General features: G+C 33.6%; 1 protein-coding gene across 2 annotated transcripts in view; it reads right to left on the bottom strand.

The window, feature by feature from the left end:
* Positions 1 to 21,838, bottom strand: part of ZDHHC17 (zDHHC palmitoyltransferase 17) — a 105,010-nt gene that overhangs the window by 51,495 nt on the left and 31,677 nt on the right. For both annotated transcript variants that reach the window (XM_074270827.1, XM_074270828.1), the window contains exons 2-5: positions 20,519 to 20,622; positions 15,523 to 15,645; positions 7,598 to 7,675; positions 6,867 to 7,011 (exon numbers count right to left, since the gene is read on the bottom strand). In XM_074270827.1, coding sequence (XP_074126928.1) covers positions 6,867 to 7,011; positions 7,598 to 7,675; positions 15,523 to 15,645; positions 20,519 to 20,622 — 450 coding nt within the window. The remainder of the gene's footprint in view (positions 1 to 6,866; positions 7,012 to 7,597; positions 7,676 to 15,522; positions 15,646 to 20,518; positions 20,623 to 21,838) is intronic.

Genomic DNA, 21,838 nt, shown 5'->3' with positions numbered 1-21,838 from the left:
GTATGAATAAAAATCATATATGTATTTTCTCTTTTAAATCATCTCTACTATGAGTCTCTAGTATGAATTTTAAAAAGCTGCTCTTAAAAAAAAAGCTGCTCTAATAACAGTAATAAAATTCATTAACTTACATGTAAATTTAATGTATAAAAAAGTGCTTTTATCCTTACAAAACTACAAGTGACTGACAAAATATACCTGAAGTTAAGTTCATCTAGAAAATTCAACTCTCCTTTCAATATAAAGCCTAAAAGCTTGAATTAGAAACAAATAAGATGTCAAAAAAGAATCTTTTGGGCAGCTGGGAGAGGAGAACCAATTAGTTTTCAAATTTAAGAAGGTAGTTACTATCAAAAAGAAAATGTAGAACTTGAAACTATGTCAGTTAAAGGAAAATGAAAGACATAAGTGAAATTTCTCTTTCTCTACCTTGAATTTTAAAAACCCAAGCACACTGACACCAAAGCTCATATATAAGACTACCTGCCCAATTCTTACAAAGGAAAGCAAGCACTACAGCACCCATACCACATATAAAACTTTCAACAAAAATTTGCATTTTCTTTCTCCCTGCTCTACCCCCATCATGAGAAAGGAAAAATAAAACTTCTGCTACAAAGCTGCACATTCAAAAAAAGCAAATTCCCACACTGGATATGCACACATTCACCCCCTCAAAAGTATTCACTAATCACCTCTCTATTAGCAGGTGAATAGGATGTGATTTTATTAGTTTTCTGTGATCATATAAATTTTCAAAGATTTCTTATAGCATAGTAAGATTATAACATTCATAACCTGTAATTTGTTCAGCTATTCCAGCTATTATGGAGAACCTTCTCAATTAACAATTCTTTGCCACCACATTAAAAAATTACAATACTTTTGTTAGGTTCTTTTCCTCTTTGACTTTTCTAGAATATAGATCTAGTAGCAGGACCACTAGATCAAAGAGTATGAATGGTTTAATAGTTTTCCTAGAATAGTTTCCAAATTGCTTTCCAGAATAACTGAACCAGTTCACAGATCTACCAAGATCATTAATGCATCTATTCTCCTACAGCCCTTTCCTCATTAATTATTTTCCTTTTTTGGTCATTTTTGCCAATCTAATAAATATGAAGTAGTACCTCAGAGTTGCTTTAACTTGAAGTTAATATTTCTTCTTCTGAAATTTGCCTAATCACATCCTTTGACCTATAGGGAACTAGCCCTTCATCTTACAAATTAGAACTAGGTGTGTGTGTGTGTACCTCAAAAATTAAGACTTTTATCAGAGTAACTTGCTGTAATATTTTTTTTCCCATTTGCTCACTTTTTTCTTCATTTTAGCTTCACTGGCACTAAACCTTTGGAGGGCTATAAATGCTGGGAAGTTTATATCAATCCTAAATTTGCCTCCCCCCCCCCTTCCACCTTGTTTTTTTCATCAATTCTTTGGAATAAAAACAATCCTATCCCCCCATCCCTCTCCCTCCCCTAGTATTCAAGAGCTTTTCACATGCTGTTAATCTTCTCTAAATTAAACAATTCCACTTCTTTCAACAAATCATCATCTAGCATCACCTCAAGGTCCCAATTTATCATCCTGGATGCTCTCCAGTTTATCTTCATTGTTAGAATTTAGAAAACAAGAGTTCAGATATGGTTTCATAGTACATAGGAGTACAGGCCAAAGTACATAACAAAGTACATAGGAGGGCAGGCCAATAAAATCTTCACTTCTTTTTCAGAGATTTATCTAACTATGTTTCCCACATAGTTACAAAATTGATTTTTTTTAAAAAGTCATATAAGATTTCCAATTTACTTATTCCTATTAAATTTATTTTTGAAACTAAAAATAATTTGTTTTTTTTAAATGTTTATTTTTTTCTAGTTACATATGAAAAATATTTTTTTTGGTTATACATGCACATTCATTTTTTTATGTATTTCCTTATGAATCATGTTGGGAGAGAAAAATCAGAACAAAAGGGAGAAACCATGAGGTAACATGCACTGATTTACATTCAGTCTCCATAGTTCTATCTGGATGCAAATGACATTTTCCCTTCAAAGTTTATTGGGATTGCCTTGGATCACTGAACCACTGAGAAAACAGCTGATGATTGCACAATCTTGCCGTTGCTGTGCATAATGTTTTCCTGATTCTTCTTGTTTCACTCAGCATCAGTTCATATAAATTTTCCAGGCCTTTCTAAAATCAGCCTGTTCATCATTTTTTAATAGAATAATATTCCATTATTTTCATATACTATAATTTTAGCCACTCCTCAACTGATGGGCATCTACTTATTTTCCAATTCTTTGTCACCATAAAAAGGACTACTACAAACATTTTTGCACATATGGATCCTTTTTCCTCTTTTATGATTCCTTTGGGATATAGACCCAGTAATGGCACTGCTGGCTCAAAGGGTATGCAGTTTCTTTTTCTTTCTTTTTTTTTAAATTATAACTTTTTATTGACAGAACATATGCCTGGGTAATTTTGTACATTATCCCTTGCACTCATTTCTGTTCCAACTTTCCCCTTCCCTTTCTCCACCCCCTCCTCTAGATGGCAAGCAGTCTTATACATGTTAATTATGTTATAGTATATCCTAGATACAATATATGTGTGCAGAACTGACCAGTTCTCTTATTGCACAGGGAGAATTGGATTTAGAAGGTAAAAATAACCTGGGAAGAAAAACAAAAATGCAAACAGTTTACAAAGTGTTCCTTCTCTGGGTGTAGCTGCTTCTGTCCATCACTGATCAATTGGAACTGAATTAGATCTTCTCTTTGTGGAAGATATCCATTTCCATCAGAATATATCCTCACACAGTATTGTTGTTGAAATGTATAGTGATCTCCTGGTTCTGCTCATTTCACTCAGCATCAGTTCATGTAAATCTCACCAAGCCTCTCTGTACTCCTCCTGCTGGTCATTTCTTACAGAACATAATATTCCATAACATTCATATACCACAATTTACCCAACCATTTTCCAACTGACGGGCATCCATTCATTTTCCAGTTTCTAGCCACTACAAAAAGGGCTGCCACAAACAATTTGGCACATACAGGTCAAAAGATATGCAGTTTCATAGCCCTTTGGGCATATTTCAAAATTGCTCTCCAGGATAGTTGAATAGAATCACATACAGTAGTGTCCCAGTTTTCCCATATCCCCTCCAACATTTATCATTATCTTTTCCTGTCAGCCAATATGAGAGATGTGAGAAGGTACCTCAGAATTGTCTTAATTTGCATTTCTCTAATTAACAGTGATTTAGAGCACTTTTTCATATGAGTATAAATGGCTGTCATCATCTGAAATTTGCCTATTCATATCCTTTGGCCATTTATCCATTGGGGAATGACTATATTCTTATTCTTATAAATTTGACTCCATTTTTCATATATTTTAGAAATGAAAACTTTATCAGAAAAAATTTCTGTAAAAATTTTTTCCTAGATTTCTTATCCCTTCTAATCTTGGCTGTGTTATTTTTGTTTGTGCAAAAACTTTTTAATATAAGGTAATTAATTACGTCCATTTTGCACTTCATAATGTTCTCTAATTCTTCTTTGGCCTTTACTTCCGCTCTTCTCCAAAGACCTGACAGATCAACTATCCCTTGCTGTCCTAATTTGCTTATAGTGTCATATTTTACTACAAAATCATGTACCCATTTTGACCTTATTTTGGTATGGGATATGAGATGTAGGTCTATGCCAAGCTTCTGATATTATTTTCTGGTTTTCCAGCAATTTTTGTGAAATGTTGAGTTTTTAATCCCAGAAGCTATAATTTTGGGATTTATCAAACAGTAGATTACTATAGTAATTGATTGTTGTATCATGTATATCTAACCTATTCCACTCATCCACCACTTTCTATTTCTTAGCCAGTACCCTATCGTTTATTATCTCTATTAATTATTATTATCGCTTTATTATCTCTATTAAATTTAATATTACTAAATACAATCCAATGTTTATATTTGTCCATCATTTAAGCAAGAAACATTTAACAAACATCTACTAGGTGCCAAGAATTGTGCTAAGTGCTGGAGAAACAAAATGAGGGAAAAATCAGTCAGACATAGCTAATGGGGAAAGACAACAAACAAATATATATCAAAACACCTTTTGGGAATCCTAACATGTACTAGCTAACTAGCTTTATGTCATCTGCAAATTTGACAAACATCATCTATGATTTTACAAAAGTAATGTATTGTGAAGCAGTACAGAATGAAGAACAATTCCTGAGACAGTCCATTGGAAGCCTCCTTCCAAATTGATATGGACCATTTATGTTTATTTTTTGATTCATGCCATGTAACCAGTTCTAACTCCTCATCTATCCTACCACCTAGCATTCACGTCTCTATCTTGTCTTTAAGAAGAGCATGACTGATTTTTTCAGATCATCTGCTAAAACCTAGGTAAACCATTGTACAGTACTTCTTTAGTTTGCCAATTGACTTACCCTGTCAAAAAAGCATAAAAAGTTAGTCTGGCACAATATGTCTCTAGTGAAATCAAGTTGTTTATAATGTTTATATCTTTATAATCATCAGTTCCTTCACTAGAAGTTCACTAACCCTCTAGAAACCTTAAGAATACATACCAGAATTTCGCCAGGACTGAAGTCAAGCTCATTGACTGAAGTCAAGCTCATTGGATTCTACTTTAGACTGTTCTCTTCATTTTGAAAATCAAGACATTTGTACTCCTCCACTTTTGTGATACCACCCTATTTCTTCAATCTTTCAAAAATCACTGGTAGGAGCTCAGCATTCACCTCAGGTTCAGTTGCAGAGGATTCAATTTCTTTGAGTCTGACAAAACAGACTCACTAAAGAAAGCTATATATTCTTTTACTTTCTTCCTACAGCTTCCCCCCCGCCTTACAATTCATGAGTCATTTTTATTATCTTGTGCAATCCAAAAATTAAAAGATTATTATGAAGCACTTTACAAGTATCTAAAGTACTTTCAGAATTATTACCTATGAGGCTCATCATAACAACCCTCCAAAGTAGGGGGGGGTTAGAGATTACTATCTTCACTTTACAAATATGAAAAATGAAGCTGAAAGGTTAAGTGATTTGCCCATGTCATGCAACCACTAGTGAACCTCCAGCAGAATCCACAAGTCTAACCCCTTGAGACAATGTTCTTTATTCTTTACAGCATACTTTTTTAGCAACCTTCTAACCACCCAGAACTACTTCTCAGAAGTTCTCTTTTACTTTTTAACTTTCAGAGTATGCACTGCCACAAAACAATCTGCTTTGGGTTTTTGCTTGTTTGTTTGCTTGTTTAACTAGAGAGAAAGAAAAGATGAATGAGACAGAAAAAATGGGGAGAAGAGTTGATAAGAGGTGGAGGAGACAAGAAACACAGGTAAGAGATGAGAAAAACAAGAGTTTCTACAAACTGTTATTGTTCTTTCATTCTCCATTTCCATTGTATTGTTTGAATCACAAAAAGTTATTACCAATCATTACCCTTTGAATTCGAAGGCTCTTTTAACAATTCTTTTGGTACAAGCAAAGAGTTTGTTGACTTTGCTTATCTTTTTAGGATTCAAATTTTGTTTTTGAAATAATGGTTTGTTTTGCCATGAAATCATTAAGATTTGCATAAAGGGATGATCTACTTTTTGGAATAAAACATTCAATATTTGTTTGAAATGGAGTCAATAAAAAAAGATGTTATGGATTTATTCTTGATAATCTTTTTTACATAAGGAAAGCACCACCCCAAAGGTCAATCACTTTTATTTAATACCTAAAGGATTACATTTGGTAGCATTATCATTCCTAGTTACAGGAATATGTTATAAACCTGTAACATTAGAAACTACTTGCAAACAAAATTAACATTGACTAAAATTAAAATAGTCTGGGAACCAAAGGTAGGGTAAGAATAGCTATATTATGACTTCCTTAAGCAATCTGTTTAATCTGTAACCTTTTCATATATAATATTCAACTTCCCTTATATTGTTGACACTTGACACTGTTGTCAATGTCTTTAAAATTTCTGAATTATAGCACTATAATATATTGTAATATAACACAGCAATATCATGGCACATAACAATATAACATTATTAAGCTAAAGCAATAATATTTTATCAATTAATAATATCATTAATTAAATTACTTCTTTAAGATGATAAACAATGAAATCAATGTCAGTCTAAAAACCACTCAATTCAATTCAACAAAGAAGGCACACTTATAAATTTGGGAGTAAAAAGACAAAAATGATATCATCTCTGCTCTCAAGGAGATACCAAGTAAATACGATATAATTTAGGGTGGAGAAAAACTAAACAGAGAGTGTTTTTCTGGCAAAGACTTTGAGAACAGTGTCACTTCCACAATAAGGCATTAGGACTGTTAAGATGACAAAATGGAATACTTGACAAATATGTACACATCTATTTAAAAATACACATGTAATACTTTTTTCTAAGGCTGAATTTTTTATCCAATAAAGTTTTGTTGTTTTTTTTTAAACATTCTCATACAAACTTCAATTACTAGCCCAACTAATTCTCAACTCTGTAATAATGTTAGGCATGTAAAACTGAATTATTTAAAAATATTTAATAAAAAAATATAACATAAAGAAGAATCTAAGCAGTAGGTAGAATACCAGATTTGGAATCAGGAAGGCCTGATTTTAAATCCAGTCTCAGACAATACCTGTGACTTAACTACTAGCACCTCAATTCCTCATTAAAATGAGCTGGAGAAGGAAATAGCATTCTAGTATCTTTGCCAAGAAAACCCCAATTGAGATCATGAGGAGTCAGACACAACTGAAATGACTGAACAGTAAAGTATTCTTACCTGTCCTTTTGCTATTAAATAAGCAACAATGGAAGTATGTCCAAACTGGGCAGCCAGGTGAATACAGCTACACCCTTCTCCATCAATTAATGAAGGATCCGCACCATATTTCATAAGTTGTACAACCATTGATAAGTGGCCCTGTCTAAAATGAAAAAGAATGAACATTGAGAAATATCAAGATCCTTCTAAACTAAGAAAGCAGAGCTTTCAAATAACTGAAAATAATGAATATAAAATGGAATTTTATTTATTTAAATATTTATCAGCATATATTCATGAATTTGTAAATTTGTAAAACTTGACTAAATTATTCATTTAGGAGAATAATTTTCTTAAATGAAATAGTGAAGTATTTCTAAATCAAGATTAACAGTTGATACTTAAGCTGGACTAATTACTATTAATTAAATGTTCACCTTGCTTATAAGAAAGGAAAATTAATTAAACAGTTGATTTCCCACTTTTTCAAATGGAAAAAAATAAGCCAGTTGTAAAAGCAGAACAACATAGTACAAATTTCCCATGGGGCATTTAAGAAAAAAAGGTGGGGAAAGAGAATGGGCTTTCAAAGCAGATAATAAAAGACAGAAATTCATTCATATATTAAACTTGTAGGTACTAGTATATGCATTTTCCTAATAATTTGGAGGTCTAACATCTCCAAATACAACTGCTCAGATATAAACCAAGAAATAAACAAATACAAGAAAAAGAAAATTAATTTTAACCTTGTGGCCCAGTGAAGTGGAGTTGAATTTAGGTCTCCTCCTAGTTGATCCACAATAGCACCTTTCGATATGTAATATCTATGAAGGAAAAAAAAAAAAAGAATTTACCAACTTTTATTACTATTATAACACATAAAAATTGTAAAATTATATGGAATATAAATTAAAGTTTTATTCCAGGCACTATGTTTCTTTCTATCCTTGAACTTTTTATGATATACATAGGATTTTTTTCATAGTTATCTAACAAATTTAAGCCAGTAACTCATCACTACAATGTGTACTAGAAATACATGGAAATTATTTTGAAGCTCATGAAATAACTCAGCATGTAATAAGTCAAAAAGTACAAACAGAAAAGCAATAAAGTATTAATTAAGATACTTGCTTGGTTCGGACATTTCATGTACCTTCCCAGAACACCACTCTTCTCCCATACCCACCACCTTTTAGCCCCTAATAAAAAAAACCACTTCTCCAGCTTTCCACCTACACATAGCTGCATAGGGCCTAGGATGACTCCATACTAAGCCAATTATTACTACGTCTCTGATAAGAACTACTATTTGGTGGGAAGGTCACTGTGCCTAAGCCAAACCTCCATACCAGGTGTCTAGACCCCCTGAGGATAATAGTCTGTCTGAAATTATTCCTCAATTATTAGCAAGCTACCTGTCAAAATTTTCCCTTGTTAGTGATCTTTAACCCCTCCCAGTCATTATACAAACCTCATGCCCCAATCTCCATGCTTACTCTCTTGTTCCTTTTCTTCTCAAGCTGATGATCCCCACCAACTTCCTCCTCGAGATCTACCCATCTTTCTACCAAGCCTCAAGAATGCCTAAGTAACATACTGCTTTCACTTTAAATCTTTTTTCTTTCTCATTCCCTCCCTTTTGCTTGTTCTTGACATTATCCATGTTTTCTAGTCATGAATGCTAAAATTCTTCTATTTGTTTTTCATTTTCATGGTGGTCTTCAAATGCTTTCCCTGTCAGCTAGTTTCCAGAACATCACTCCTGCATTAGCTATCTCTTCTTCCTTTTTCATTTTATACTAGTCTCTTCTCTTGAGATCCTTGCCCCCTTATCACTGCTCTTAATACTCTTTTCCTGACAAGACTTAGATTACTCCCACCATGCACTGTCTTTTTTCTTATTCATGTCTTATTTATTTATAAAAATGGAGAAAATCACAAAACTATGATGACTGAGTTCACCACAAACTTATTACTTTACCTCAATTGGATTCTCTCTGAGGCACGGTAGCTTTTCCAAGCTTTTTCCTTCTTCTGCTCTCTCTCCCACCATCCTCTCAAATATGAAACCTATTTTACTGAAAAAATGGAGGCCATTTGCCCAGAGCTTCCTTGTCAGCCCTCATTTCTTACTGTTCAGATACCTTTCCTTATTATCTATCTCCCTTATCTGTTTTACATGAAATTCTTGTCAAGCTAAACTTCTGGCATACATCCGTGATCCTGTTCCATCTCATCTTCTCAAGAAGACTGTTACTTCTATCACTTACATTTTCATTAATCTTCAGACCCTATCTGCTGTAGGCTGCTTTTTTTGGTAGCACAACACGCCTATGCCTCCCAATCCTTAACAATCTTCACTTAATCCAACTATTCCCAGGTACCTATCTTCTAGTTATTGCTTTTTGTACAAAGTTAACAAATTGAGACAGATCTCTACAATCAGTTCTTCTCATTCTCTTCTAAAATTGTTAGTCTGGCTTTTGACTTTATCCTTCAACAAAATTCTCTCTAATAAGTTATTAATGATCTTTGAATTGTCAGATCTAAGTCTTTTCTTGACCTCTCTGTAACCAGTGATAGGGTCTATTACTCTCTTGGTAATTACTTCTACATAAGTTTTTGCAATACCACTCTTTTCTAATTTTTCTCCACTCTGGTCAATTGTCTTATAACTCCTTTGTCAAACCTTCATTCACATTATACTTGCAAATCACTGGTGTTCCTCAAGACCTGATCCTAGGCAGGCTTCTATTCTTCAGTATTTTTTCACTAGGTGATGTCATCAGCTTCTTTAGATTTAATTATCTTCTATGCAAAATATTAACAGGAGTCTGAACTCAAAATGTCCAAAGCTGAATTAGTTATTTTTCCTCCTAAAACCCACACTTCTTTCTACATCTCTATTTATTGTCATGCCCACTATTCTCCTAGTCATCCATGCTTGCAATCTAGATGTCATCTACATTCCTCACTCTCTGATTCCCCCATATAAAACATCTTTTTTGGTGGGGGGGAGGGGATATTAGCTCCATTCTCTCCTCTGCCACTACCACTGCTTTGGTACAGATCCTTATCACTTTATGCCTACACTATGGCAATAGCACTCTGATTGGCCTGCCTGCTTCAAATCTATCCAGGATACTCCTCCACCACTCCTCATCTTAGCTATCAAGGTGAATTTCCTAAGTACAAGTCCTAATCTCTAATGCATCAAACATAAAATCCTTTCTTTCAGATTTAAAGGCCTTCATTAAACTGGCTCCTTCCTACTCTTCTAGTCTTACACTTTACTCCCTTCCACTATGTTCTAGTAATTCTGACCACCTCACTTAAGGCACTCTGATCATTTTCATAGGCTCTCCTCCAGGCCTGAAATTCTTTTCTTTCTCTCTTCTGACTCCTAAATTCTCTATTTCCTTCAAGTATCAGCTAAAAGTCCAGCTTCTGTAAGAAGCCTTTCCTGCTCCTCCTTATTAAGGCCTCCCCTATCTCCAATTACTTTTTAAAATCACCTCATTTCTCACCTGGCTGCACTATTTTATTCTTTTTTTTTTTTTTTAATTAAAGTTTTTTATTTATTTGTAAATATGCATGAGTAATTTTTCCAACACTGACCCTAACCTTTTGTTCCAAATTTCCTCCTCCTTACTTCCATCCCCTCTCCTAGCTGGCAGGAAGTCAAATACATTTTAAATATGTTGAAATACATATTAGATCTAATATACTTATACATATTTATACAGTTATCTTGTTGCACAAGAAAAATCAGATCAAGAAGGAAGAAAAAGAAAAACTAAGAAAACAAAATGCAAGCAAATAACAACAGAGAGAATGAGAATGTTATGTCCCATGGTTCTCTGAGTGTAGATGGCTCTCTTCATCATTGCACAAATGAAACTGGTTTGAATCATCTCAATGTTATAGAGAGCCACGTTTGTCAGAATTGATCATCATAGTCTTGTTGTTCTGGCTGTGATGGGGGTTGAAGTCCCTTTAAGATTCCTTTCTAATTGCCCAACCCATGGCTGACCTTGATTCACAAATCCTGGTCAAGGCACCCGTTGAATATCCGGGCCCAGCCCCCCACCATCAGCTCAGCTTCCCCCAGCCCTCACCTGATCTGAGCTAACTGAAAAGCCCGCCAGAACTTGGTACCACCCATCATCTTTTGGGTATAAAAAAGGTGAGCCAGAACTCTCTCATTGCAGGAGCCCTCTCAGCCAACACATGGTATCCTTCTAGCCATGTAGGGGGTTCCTGCCCGCCCAGCGGCCACCTCTGGTCCTGGCGTCTTTATAACTGAACTTTACTTCCAAGTTTCTACAACAAACCTTTTATTAATCTAGGTTTTCGGGCCTGTAAATTCATTTTACAAGGGACACTGAACCTCATGGGATTATCTATGCACCGAGAAATGGGGTTCCCCCTTTCCTTTCCCTCATTAGCTGCACTATTTTAGAACTTCTCAGACTTCTCCACTCCCTGTATTGTATGTTTTCAGCTTCTTTTTGCATCTTTTCTTTCTCTATTAAATTATAAGCTCCTTGTAGAGAGGGACAATATTTCTATTTTGTTTTCATCTCCATCATTTAGTACAGTAACTAGTGTTGGGGGCGGTAGCCCCTTGATATTCCTTGTTTGATCTCCAACTTCCTTTGAGACTTGGACCTTTGATACAAGATTTGGTCAAACTAGTTTGGGCTATCTGAGATGGCTGGAGTTTTACAGCCCCCATTCTAATCTGCTCAGATAGACCAAAAGCCATCAGGAAATTCCTTTTGGGGAAGAGACTTCTGTCTCTCCCCAAAAGATAACAAGAGAATCCTTATCTTATTTATATCACTCTCTGGAACCTACTTACATCACTGCATCTGAATGATTGTGCTTTTGTATAAAACAGAGTCCTCAAAAATCTATTCTTTGCAAAATTGGCCTTGTACCTTGCAGCCATTTTGCCCACCTTCTCCGGTGTTTCCATTCTAATCAATAAAGACTATGTTTCCATACAGCATTAAGTAGCAAATTCATTTGCTGCCGACCCACCCTTGGTTACTTTGGGGAAGGAAGGAGAGAGAGAAAAGGAACTGATCCATCTTGGTTTAGAACCTCAGTTTACTCCTCATCAACTAGCACAAAGCATTTTAAAATTTACTGATTACCTAGCTGTTTTCATTTTGACTGATCCTATTAAGATTGTGAACTCTTCAAAATTAGGAGAACACTGTACACAGAAACAGTAATATTAAATGATGATCAACTATGACAGACTTACCCCTTCTCAGCAGTGCAATGATCCAAGATAATTCCAATAAACTTGGAAAGAGAAAGAATAATGGAAACTGAATATGGATAAAAGATAGTATTTTCACCTTTTTTTTGTTTGTTTGTTTGCTTGCTTTTTCTTCCTAGTGGGTTTTTTCCCCTTTTGGAATTATTTTTCTTGCATAATTTGACAAATATGGAAATATGTTTAGAAGGACTGTACATATTTAATTTATATCAGATTGCTTGCTATCTTGGAGAAGGAGGGAAAAAATTGTAACAGCACTTATAATAAAAATGAATGTTGAAAACTATCTTTACATGTCTTTGGAAAAATAAGGTACTACTGAGGAAAAAAAGATTGTGAATTCTTTGCAAGCAAGTTTTTTTTTTTTTTTTTTTCTGGCCTTTCTTTATAGTCTTAGTGCTTAGTTCAGTGTCTGGGACATTTTAAGAGCTTAATAAATACTTGCTGACTCTTAGGTAGGAGAAGCAAGCAAAATCCTGGAAAGTAGAGATTTTAAGTGCTGGGATATTTGAGTACATCCTCCAAAGAACTTCCTTTTCTTTTCTGCTAATATGTGCTAGCTACAATCACAAACTTTACAATGGGAAGATTAGGAGAGAAAAACATTTGAAAGAAAATAAAAAGAATCCCAAACAATTCTCACTTGTGACCACAAATAGTAAATGATATTTAATCATGCAAATGACTGGTATTGGCCCTAAGTAGAATGGTTTTATCATTGCTGCTGTTGCTGCTTGCCAACTAGCTAGCATTTATATAAAACTAAAGTCTGCAAAGCAGTTCACAAATATTATTCTCTCTCTCTATTCTCACAACAAACCTGGGAAGTAGATGTTTCTTTTATAGTGAAGGAAAATAAGGTAGAAAGAGGTTAACTGAAAGAGAGTCATTCAGTTACTGTATGTCTGAGGCCACATTTCAACTCAGACCTTGTTGATACTAGGTCTAAGTATTCTGTGTACTGTGTACTGTCTAGCATAATTTTAATAACTGAAGCTCATTTTGTTTCAAATAGTACTTTGGGGCAAGTCTTTAAGAATACTTAATTTCCTTCAAAATGTTTCTCTCAGAAAACAATTTTCACTGCTTTTGGTGTTTCCTTTACCTGGAGCCTAAATTTACTTGTGGGAACTTTCTAACTATTGCTCTCAATTGTGCCCACTGGGGTTAAGCAGAAAATCATCTAATGTCTTTTTATGATGACATGTCTTCAAATGGAGAAAATTACCTTATGCTCCTGAAACTCCTCTTCCCCAGGCTAGCCATTCCCAGTTGCTTACAGAGATATCCATGATCTGAACTACATACAATTACCAGCGTGGGTGACTTCTGTACGCAGATTCAAGCTTATCAAAATCCTTCCAGCATCATATTCCACAAATTGTTCAATTTTATCTTTCTCACTCTACACATTATAACTCTATTTAATGTTACTTATTTGACTGTGTCTCACAGTACAGAATCATTTTGAAGGTCAAATCCACTAAAATTCCTGGATACCCATCACATCAATTATTTAGCCAAGCATCACTCATATAGTCATAACTATGATTTTTGAAACCCCAAATTTCAACTTGCCTAGTTCAGTGATCTAATTAAAGATAAAACAACTTAAATAAATAAATAGAACAACAGTTGAGCAGGAAGAAAATCATGACTGCTCATACCACCTGGATGAGGCAGGTGTCACATACTCTAATGGCTCTGGTTAGACATAGACCAATAGACATAGACATAGACCAATGTGCACTATAAATCCCTGACCATGTGTTCTATCTCTGTGGCATTAAGCCCCCAGAGAAATATTTTATTTCTGGCCTGATATCAGGCCTGCTAATATAATCTAAGGATCCTGTAGTTCTTGCTATTTGCTCTTAAGACTTCCTGGCCTTTCCGTCTCCTGAACTTTTATGTGTTATCTTTTCTAATCAGACATCTTTCTTTAAGAGTAGGAATTCTAAGTTTCTTCTATTAGTATGCCCTGCTCTTAGTCCTGTATTAGGCACATAGCAAAGGACTAATAAGAACATTTTTATTTATTTATTATTCAAAAAATAATAATAATAATAATAATAATTCACCACAGTAGCAACACAATGTAGGTCTACATACTCACCAGTATAGCAATGAAGCTGATCCACTATTATCTTTGGTTATTGCTCTATGACCAATTTACCTCCTTTTCCAATTATACATTTTCTGGATGATAAAGTTTTAACACCAAACTATAAATCAAGCTGGCAAAGTCAGTGAAGAACAGTAAAAAAAGAGCACTGGCCTTAAGAGCTAAAGGACCTGAGTACAAATCCTGACTCACCTATTTACTATTTGTGAACTTGGGAAATCCCTTACTTTCTGAGGTTGCTAGTTTCCCTATTTGTAAAATGAGGAAGTCAGATTAAAGGGTAATGCATTTCTCCTTCCAAGTCTAAATTTTCAAATGCTATCCTGAAGGAAGTAGCTAGCTTTTTTTTCTTAAGTAGTATCTGGCAAGCACCAGTAAGGTCTATTACCCCTTATCACTAAAGACAGAAAGAGCCAGAAAATGTATTCAGTGAGGGTTATTATAAATAAGATTTCCATGTGGCTTTAGAATGAAGTCAGTCACACTTATTCACACTTTCTCTCTGACTCTTGTCTCTCTCTCCCCCACTTCTTCCATGCCTAGTCCTCTTACAGTCTTGTTTGTCCCAAAATAAACTGTGCATATATGCGAAGCAAGAGAAATCGGCAGCAGATAACTCCCTCAGAAAAGTCAATATTGTAATTACAACTGCTTTGCATGCTGGCTGCATTAGTCCTCAATAGAGTATTAGAGACTTTCTCTCCTCCAAAAACAACAAAAGAAGATTAGACATCATTTAGATTGCCAAACTATTGTTGCTATTATCAGTAAATTATGTAATCTATATTTTCATAAACTATAAGCTTAAAATAGGTTAAATCAATCAGAAGGCCAAATTATTAAAAAGTACTAGTTAACACCAGTAATCATTATACAGCTATAAGAAAGAATATGACCATTTCTGTATATATACAATGTATTTACCTTTTATCTATAAAATCATATAAATGTCAAAAAAAAGAGGTAAAATTAAAATTGTCCTTATGTAATCTTTTTTCGTTCTTTATATATTTAAATGTTTGTGTTTGTTGATTAGTAAGTTCACCATGAAAAAGAAAAATTTAAATACAATTTTTAAAACAACTTATATGTATTTGATTTCAACTCTTCACAAAGGAAACAAGAACAAAGATGAGGCCAGAGGCAAATGAAAAAAATAAAAAAAACTAAAAGCAACAAAATCTGTATATAAAAAAAAAAAAATCACAGTTAAAATAAAACCAACATTCATAAATATCAAAAAAACATACTTTACTAGATCTATCCGGTTATTTATGGCAGCCCAATGGAGAAGTGTGACATTTTCTTTGTCTGGTTGTCTCACATCATAACCTGCTTCCACCAACTCTCTGCAGCGTTCATATATTCCATATCTTAAAAGAAAAGAAAATTCTGGTGATGATGTTATTAATATTGAAGAAAAAATTTAAAACTTAAAAGAATAAGAAAAAATTCAGGCATTAAAAAATAAAGTTGCTATTGGGCATCATACTGTACCTCTGAGAAACATTTTTTACTTTTAGAAATTCATATGCATAATAAAGTCTGAAATGTTTAATATTACAAAGAAGTCATTTCCTAGGGTAAAAATAATTAGGCTACAAAAAAATCAATCTCCTGGCTGCTCTTTTAGATTACTACAAAGAAAAGATCAGCACAGTAAAACTTTCCTGCTTTACTAAACAGCAGCTCTGCATATATATTTATAAGATTGGCTAGTATTATAAAAAGTGAACAAATTTACAGTAGTTATATGGAAAAATCCAAATAAATAAACTAAAAAATTATTAGTCAATACTATTGTTCTATTGAAAATCAGGTTCTAAAACTTAATAGAAGAAACACTGATATTATTTTATACTAAAAATAAGTATTGTATTTTAAGGGAAATAAAACAAAACCACATTTAAGTGAATTCTGCATATAACAGCATCTAATGTCTTTTCAGAGAAAGATAATTTAAATTATAAAAGATATGAAGATAACAATTATAAAAGATATATAAAGACCCTCATGACACTCAAAAATCTTAACCATATAACCTTATATAATCTTTCACTCAAAATAGTGAAAAAAAAAAAAATAGTCAAAATTGGTACTCACTTCCTTGAGAAAGTCTATTGTTGCGTGTAAATTTAACAAGGTAAATTAAGGCAAATTTATTCAAGCAACACACCAGTTATTACCAGGAAAATGCAACTTAACAATTAATGGCTTGATTTTATATACCAAAGACCCAGGACTAAATATGAAACCTATCTATAAAAATAGTACAGAGCAAAGAGCACATTAAAAATATTATTAGCTATAGGATTGGAAACCTCATAGGATTGGGAAATCATAATCAGTTTTATCAAAGAAAGTGGGCACAGCCCACTTGGAATGAAAACCATCTCTATCTCTAAGAAATGCTTTTGTGAATTTTATAGGTCTCAGTTGCAATCTGAAGTAGCTAATAGGGACATAGGTATATGGATTTACTGGCAACTGGGGGGGATTTACAAAAGACCACCTTTCTGAAATACAGAACGAAATCAATTCAGCTTCAAAACAGTAAGATAATATTTTCTGAGAGTACTGAGAAGAGAGTTTTATTTTGTTTTTAAACTAACTGACTACGGGAAAGCATAAGCTTTTATTATCTAACTTCAGAAAGAAAGAAACTGAAACTTTGGATGCATAAGTGTCTTCATCTAGAGCCAGAAAAGAGATGTAGGCTTGTTACATGGAATATAGAATATGGTTACAAAATAAATTTGGCTTTACATATGATGCTTTTTCTCAGTTCCCATTGAATCTCTTACTTTTTGTAGAATATGACACTGTTGACTATTCTTTTCTCTTGATTTTCTCTCCTCCTTAGGTTTCCTCCAACCATCTGATTGTTTCTTAGTATTCTCTCTAAGCTTCTAAGCTAGTTTCTTCACTCATTCTTATGAAGAGCGTCCACCAAGGTTGCAAGATCATCTTTTACTCACCCTACAATCTTCCTTTATGAGCTATTTGACTCCACTTAGCCAGTTTATACAAATGGCTTTCAAATTTTTATCACTAGTCTTAATTCTTTTCCTGCATCCAGTTCCACATTTACAACTGCCTGATGGAAACAAAGGCTTATGGATGTCCTGCTGGCATCTCAAATTGAATATATCCAAAACTGAATTCATTATCTTCACTCATTCTCCAAATTGTTTCTCTTGTCAACTTCCCTAATTCTATGGTTGATGATATCCAACCACTTAACCCCAGTCATTCTTTAAAACTTAATCTTTACCTTTCTTCCCCACAACCAATCAAATCACCAAGTCTTCTCAATTCTATTTCTACAATCTTTCTTCTATCTCTTATCTATGTCTGTGTGCATACTGTCATAAATCTAGTTCAGGCCTCTATGAACATATTTTAATAGCCTCTTTACCTATCACTTCGTCCTCATCCTCTTTTGTTATCTCTCTAATTCATCCTTCATATAGCTATCAAAACAAGCTACCTTATACAGAATTCTGACTTTTAGTTCCCTACTCAAAAACCAATGGCTCTATTACGTACAATATAAAACATATAATTCCTTGAATGGCATGTCTTCGAATCTCATCATCCTGCCTACCTTCTTCTAAAAAAGCCCCAGCTTGTCTATGTTTTCCTAAAATACACTATTCAAAACTGAAAATGGTATTCTAGAAAAGGCCTGACCAGAGCAGAATATAGCAAAATCATCATCTCTCATTCACAATAAGCCTTTATGAATGTGACCTAGAGCTGCATTAACTTTTTTGGTTTTCAGGTCTTATTTCTTCTTATTAATTAGATTCATATGAGATCTAATCAGATCAAGATTATTAAGCTTGTTGTCATTTGTAAATTTGGCACACATGCCATTTGTGCCTTTATTAAGTGACATTACACAAAACACAGCCAAAGATTACTCCATTAGACACCTTCCTCCAAGATAACAACCCCATTATATCTACCTAACTGTAATATCAGTCAGCCAATATCCCTCCATCTTAGTCACAAGTATAGCACTCTCTTCCTTAAGAAAATCTATTGTTGCATGTAAAATTTAACAAGGTAAACTAAGGCAAATTTCTTCAAGTAACACACCAGTTATTATCAGGGAAATGCAACTTGATAATCATTAATTATTAGAGACTACATTAAAAAGTTCTGTTGAACTATAAGTATATTGCATTTATAGCATTCCCCCCAAAGAACCAATAGAGGCTGCAGGCTTTTTCTCGAAGATAAGTATTATGTGCCCCAAAAGATTTTCTTTAGGATAAACATCACCACTGAATTTCTTTCACCAATCCTCATGTGATAAAATCTTGAGGACATTAGCATTACAATTGCTCTCCTCTGGATGCTTTCTGTCTTATCAATTTGAGGGTTTTTTGTACTTAAAAATACTTAATGAGATAATAACCCCTTTACCTAAAATTCCATGTATCTGAAAGTCACAATTCTCAATGCATCACACAAAGACTAGTCTGGGTATCACTAAATGATAAAAAAGGAAATGGAAAGAAATGCCAAACCTTTTTTTGTTCAATTAAGTATTATTGGTACTTTGGATTTTTTTTTTTTTTTTTTAAGTAAAAAGACTTAGAAGAAGAAACCATATTTAATCTTTTTATACAAAGTGGTCAAAGGATATAAAGAGACAATTTTCAGATGATGAAATTGAAACTATTTCATATGAAAAGGTGTTCCAAATCATTGTTGATCAGAGAAATGCAAATTAAGACAACTCTGAGATGCCATTATACACCTCTCAGATTGGCTAAGATGACAGGAAAAGATAATGATGAATGTTGGAGAGGATATGGGAAAACTGGGACAATGATGCATTTGTTGGTGGAGTTGTGAACAGATCCAACCATTCTGGAGAGCAATTTGGAACTATACTTAAAAAGTTGTCAAACTGTACATACCCTTTGATCCACCAATGTTACTACTGGGCTTATATTAAAGAAGATATTTAAAAAGGGAAAGAGATCTGTATGTGCAAAAATGTTTGTGGCAGCCCTTTTTGTAGTGGCTAGAAACTGGAAATTGAATGGCTGCCCATGAATTGGAGAATGGCCAAGTAAACTGTGGCATATGAATGTTATAGAACATTATTGTTCTGTAAGAAATGACCAGCAGGATGAATACAGAGAGGCTTGGAGAGACTTACATGAACTGATGCTAAGTGAAATGAGCAGAACCAGGAGATCATTATATACTTCAAAAACAATAACATATGAGGATCATTTTTTAAAATTACAACTTTTTATTGATAGAACATATGCATGGGTAATTTTTTACAACATTATCCCTTGCACTCACTTCTGTCCCAACTTTTCCCTTCCCTCCCTTTACTTCCTCCCCTGGATGGCAAGCAGTCTTATACATGTTAAATATGTTATAGTATATCCTAGATACAAAATATGTGTGTAGAACGGTACAGTTCTCTTGTTACACTAGAAAATCTGGATTCAGAAGGTAAAAATAACTTGGGAAGAAAAACAAAAATGTAAACAGTTCACACTCATTTCCCAGTGTTCCTTCTTTGAGTGTAGCTGCTTCTGCCCATCACTGATCAATTGGAACTGAATTAGATCTTCTCTTTGTTGAAAATATCCACTTCCATTAGAATATATCCTCATACAGTATTGTTGTTGAAATGTATTAATAATCTATGAGGATCAATTCTGATGCAAATGGCTATCTTTAGTAATAAGAGGATCCAAATCAGTTCCAATTGATCAGTGATGAACAGAACCAGCTACACTCAGCCAAAGAACACTGGGAAATGAGTGTGGACCACAACATAGCATTTACACTTTTTCTGTTATTGTTTGCTTGCATTTTTGTTTTTCTTCCCAGGTTATTTTTACTTTCTTTCTAATTCCGATTTTTTTTTGTGTAGCAAAACAACTGTATAAATATGTATACATATATTATATTTAACATAAACTTTAACATATTTAACATGTATGGGACTACCTGCCACCTAGGGAAGGGGGTGGAGAGAAAGAGGGGAAAAGTTTGAACAGAAGTTTTTGCAAGGGTCAGTGTTGAAAAATTACCCATGCATATGTTTTGCCAATAAGAAACTATAATTTAAAAAATAATAATTTTTCATACATATAAAAGGGAATAAATATTCATTAATTTGCCAAATGATAGGAATGTTAAGCTATTTACCAACTCAAGAAGGACTTAGAATCTTATAACTCAAAATAGAAGATAAATACTTACTGTGTAGCTTTGACTATGTCCCATGTACTGTAATCATCAATGTGGCTTTTGCGTCCAAGAGTTTCACCATATCCATGGTTATAATGACTTTGAGGCTTGATTTCCTATAAAAGAGAATCATATAGTATCAGAAGTTTAAAATGGAAAAATATAACTTATTAAAATGGAATTAATTTACTAGTGATGCCTGTTAAATATCTGAAAAATGTCTGGGGTATAGTAAGTATTTGTTCTATTACCATTTGTACTTCTTTGGAGGAAAGGCATATAGTAACAGGTCTACTTCCTGCAAACTAAAATAGAAGTAAAGTCAATACTAATGAAGTCTATCATCTAAGAAAAACCTTATTAAATAAATACAGATAGGTTCTTCACTATAATGCTGTATAGCAACCAGTACAATTTTTTTAACCACAACAACTCAGGAAATCAATCTTCTCAGCAAAAGAGAGTAAATGACAAAGGTTGAGTGGAAGAGCCTTGACTTAAAACCAAATCTCATTAGAGAGGTTAGCAAATCATAGATTTAGAGCTGGAAAGGGTTTTCAGAACTTTTGAATTTGGAAGATATATCTCTAGCTGTTTCACCATGAGGAAGCCACTTAAACTCAGTTTCATCCTGTTGTACAAGGAAGAATAGTCATGAAATCATATTCCTAAAATTCCACAATATGGAATATAGACACATACATATTGTTTATAACCTAAATCACTAGAAACTAAACTCCCTGTAAGTCAAGACAGGTATCTAACAACTTCACCCCTTACATTTGGTAAAAGCTTCTGTATCCCTGGAGAAGTCATTTAACCTACTGTTTAGACCACAGTTTCTGTTGTAAAAATGAGGGGTCTAGATTAAATATTGTCTAAAAACCAAGTCTCTAAGATTTTTTATACTGTAGTATAAGAACTAAAGTTAACATAAAAGGATTTTGCTGAAGTTGACACAAGCAGAGTCAACTCCCAGCTAGAATAGCTTAACAGGTTAATGGGTGAAGATGTAGCTTTAAATGGCAAAAGCAGGAATATCAGAAAGGAAAGGGATAAGAAGTTAAATTAAAAAAAAAAAAATTGGAATTTATCTATATCATATGAATAAGTCAAAACATTTGGGAGAGGTGAGACATATTTAGATTGCATATATACAAACTTTACTTCGTTCCTATAACATAGTAATTTCAAAATCTTCTAAGAGTTATTTTTGTATATTAATCAAGCAAACAATCCATACTTAAACACTATCTCCATAATTTAAAAAAAACTCAAATCATATGTTAGACTAGGGTATTTCTCAAAATAAGGACATATGAATATATTTGG

Source organism: Sminthopsis crassicaudata, chromosome 5 (assembly GCF_048593235.1).
Source record: "Sminthopsis crassicaudata isolate SCR6 chromosome 5, ASM4859323v1, whole genome shotgun sequence".
NCBI classification, from domain to species: domain Eukaryota; kingdom Metazoa; phylum Chordata; class Mammalia; order Dasyuromorphia; family Dasyuridae; genus Sminthopsis; species Sminthopsis crassicaudata.
Note: the sequence above shows the minus strand (reverse complement) of the source record. Positions and strands in the feature narration are given on the sequence as shown.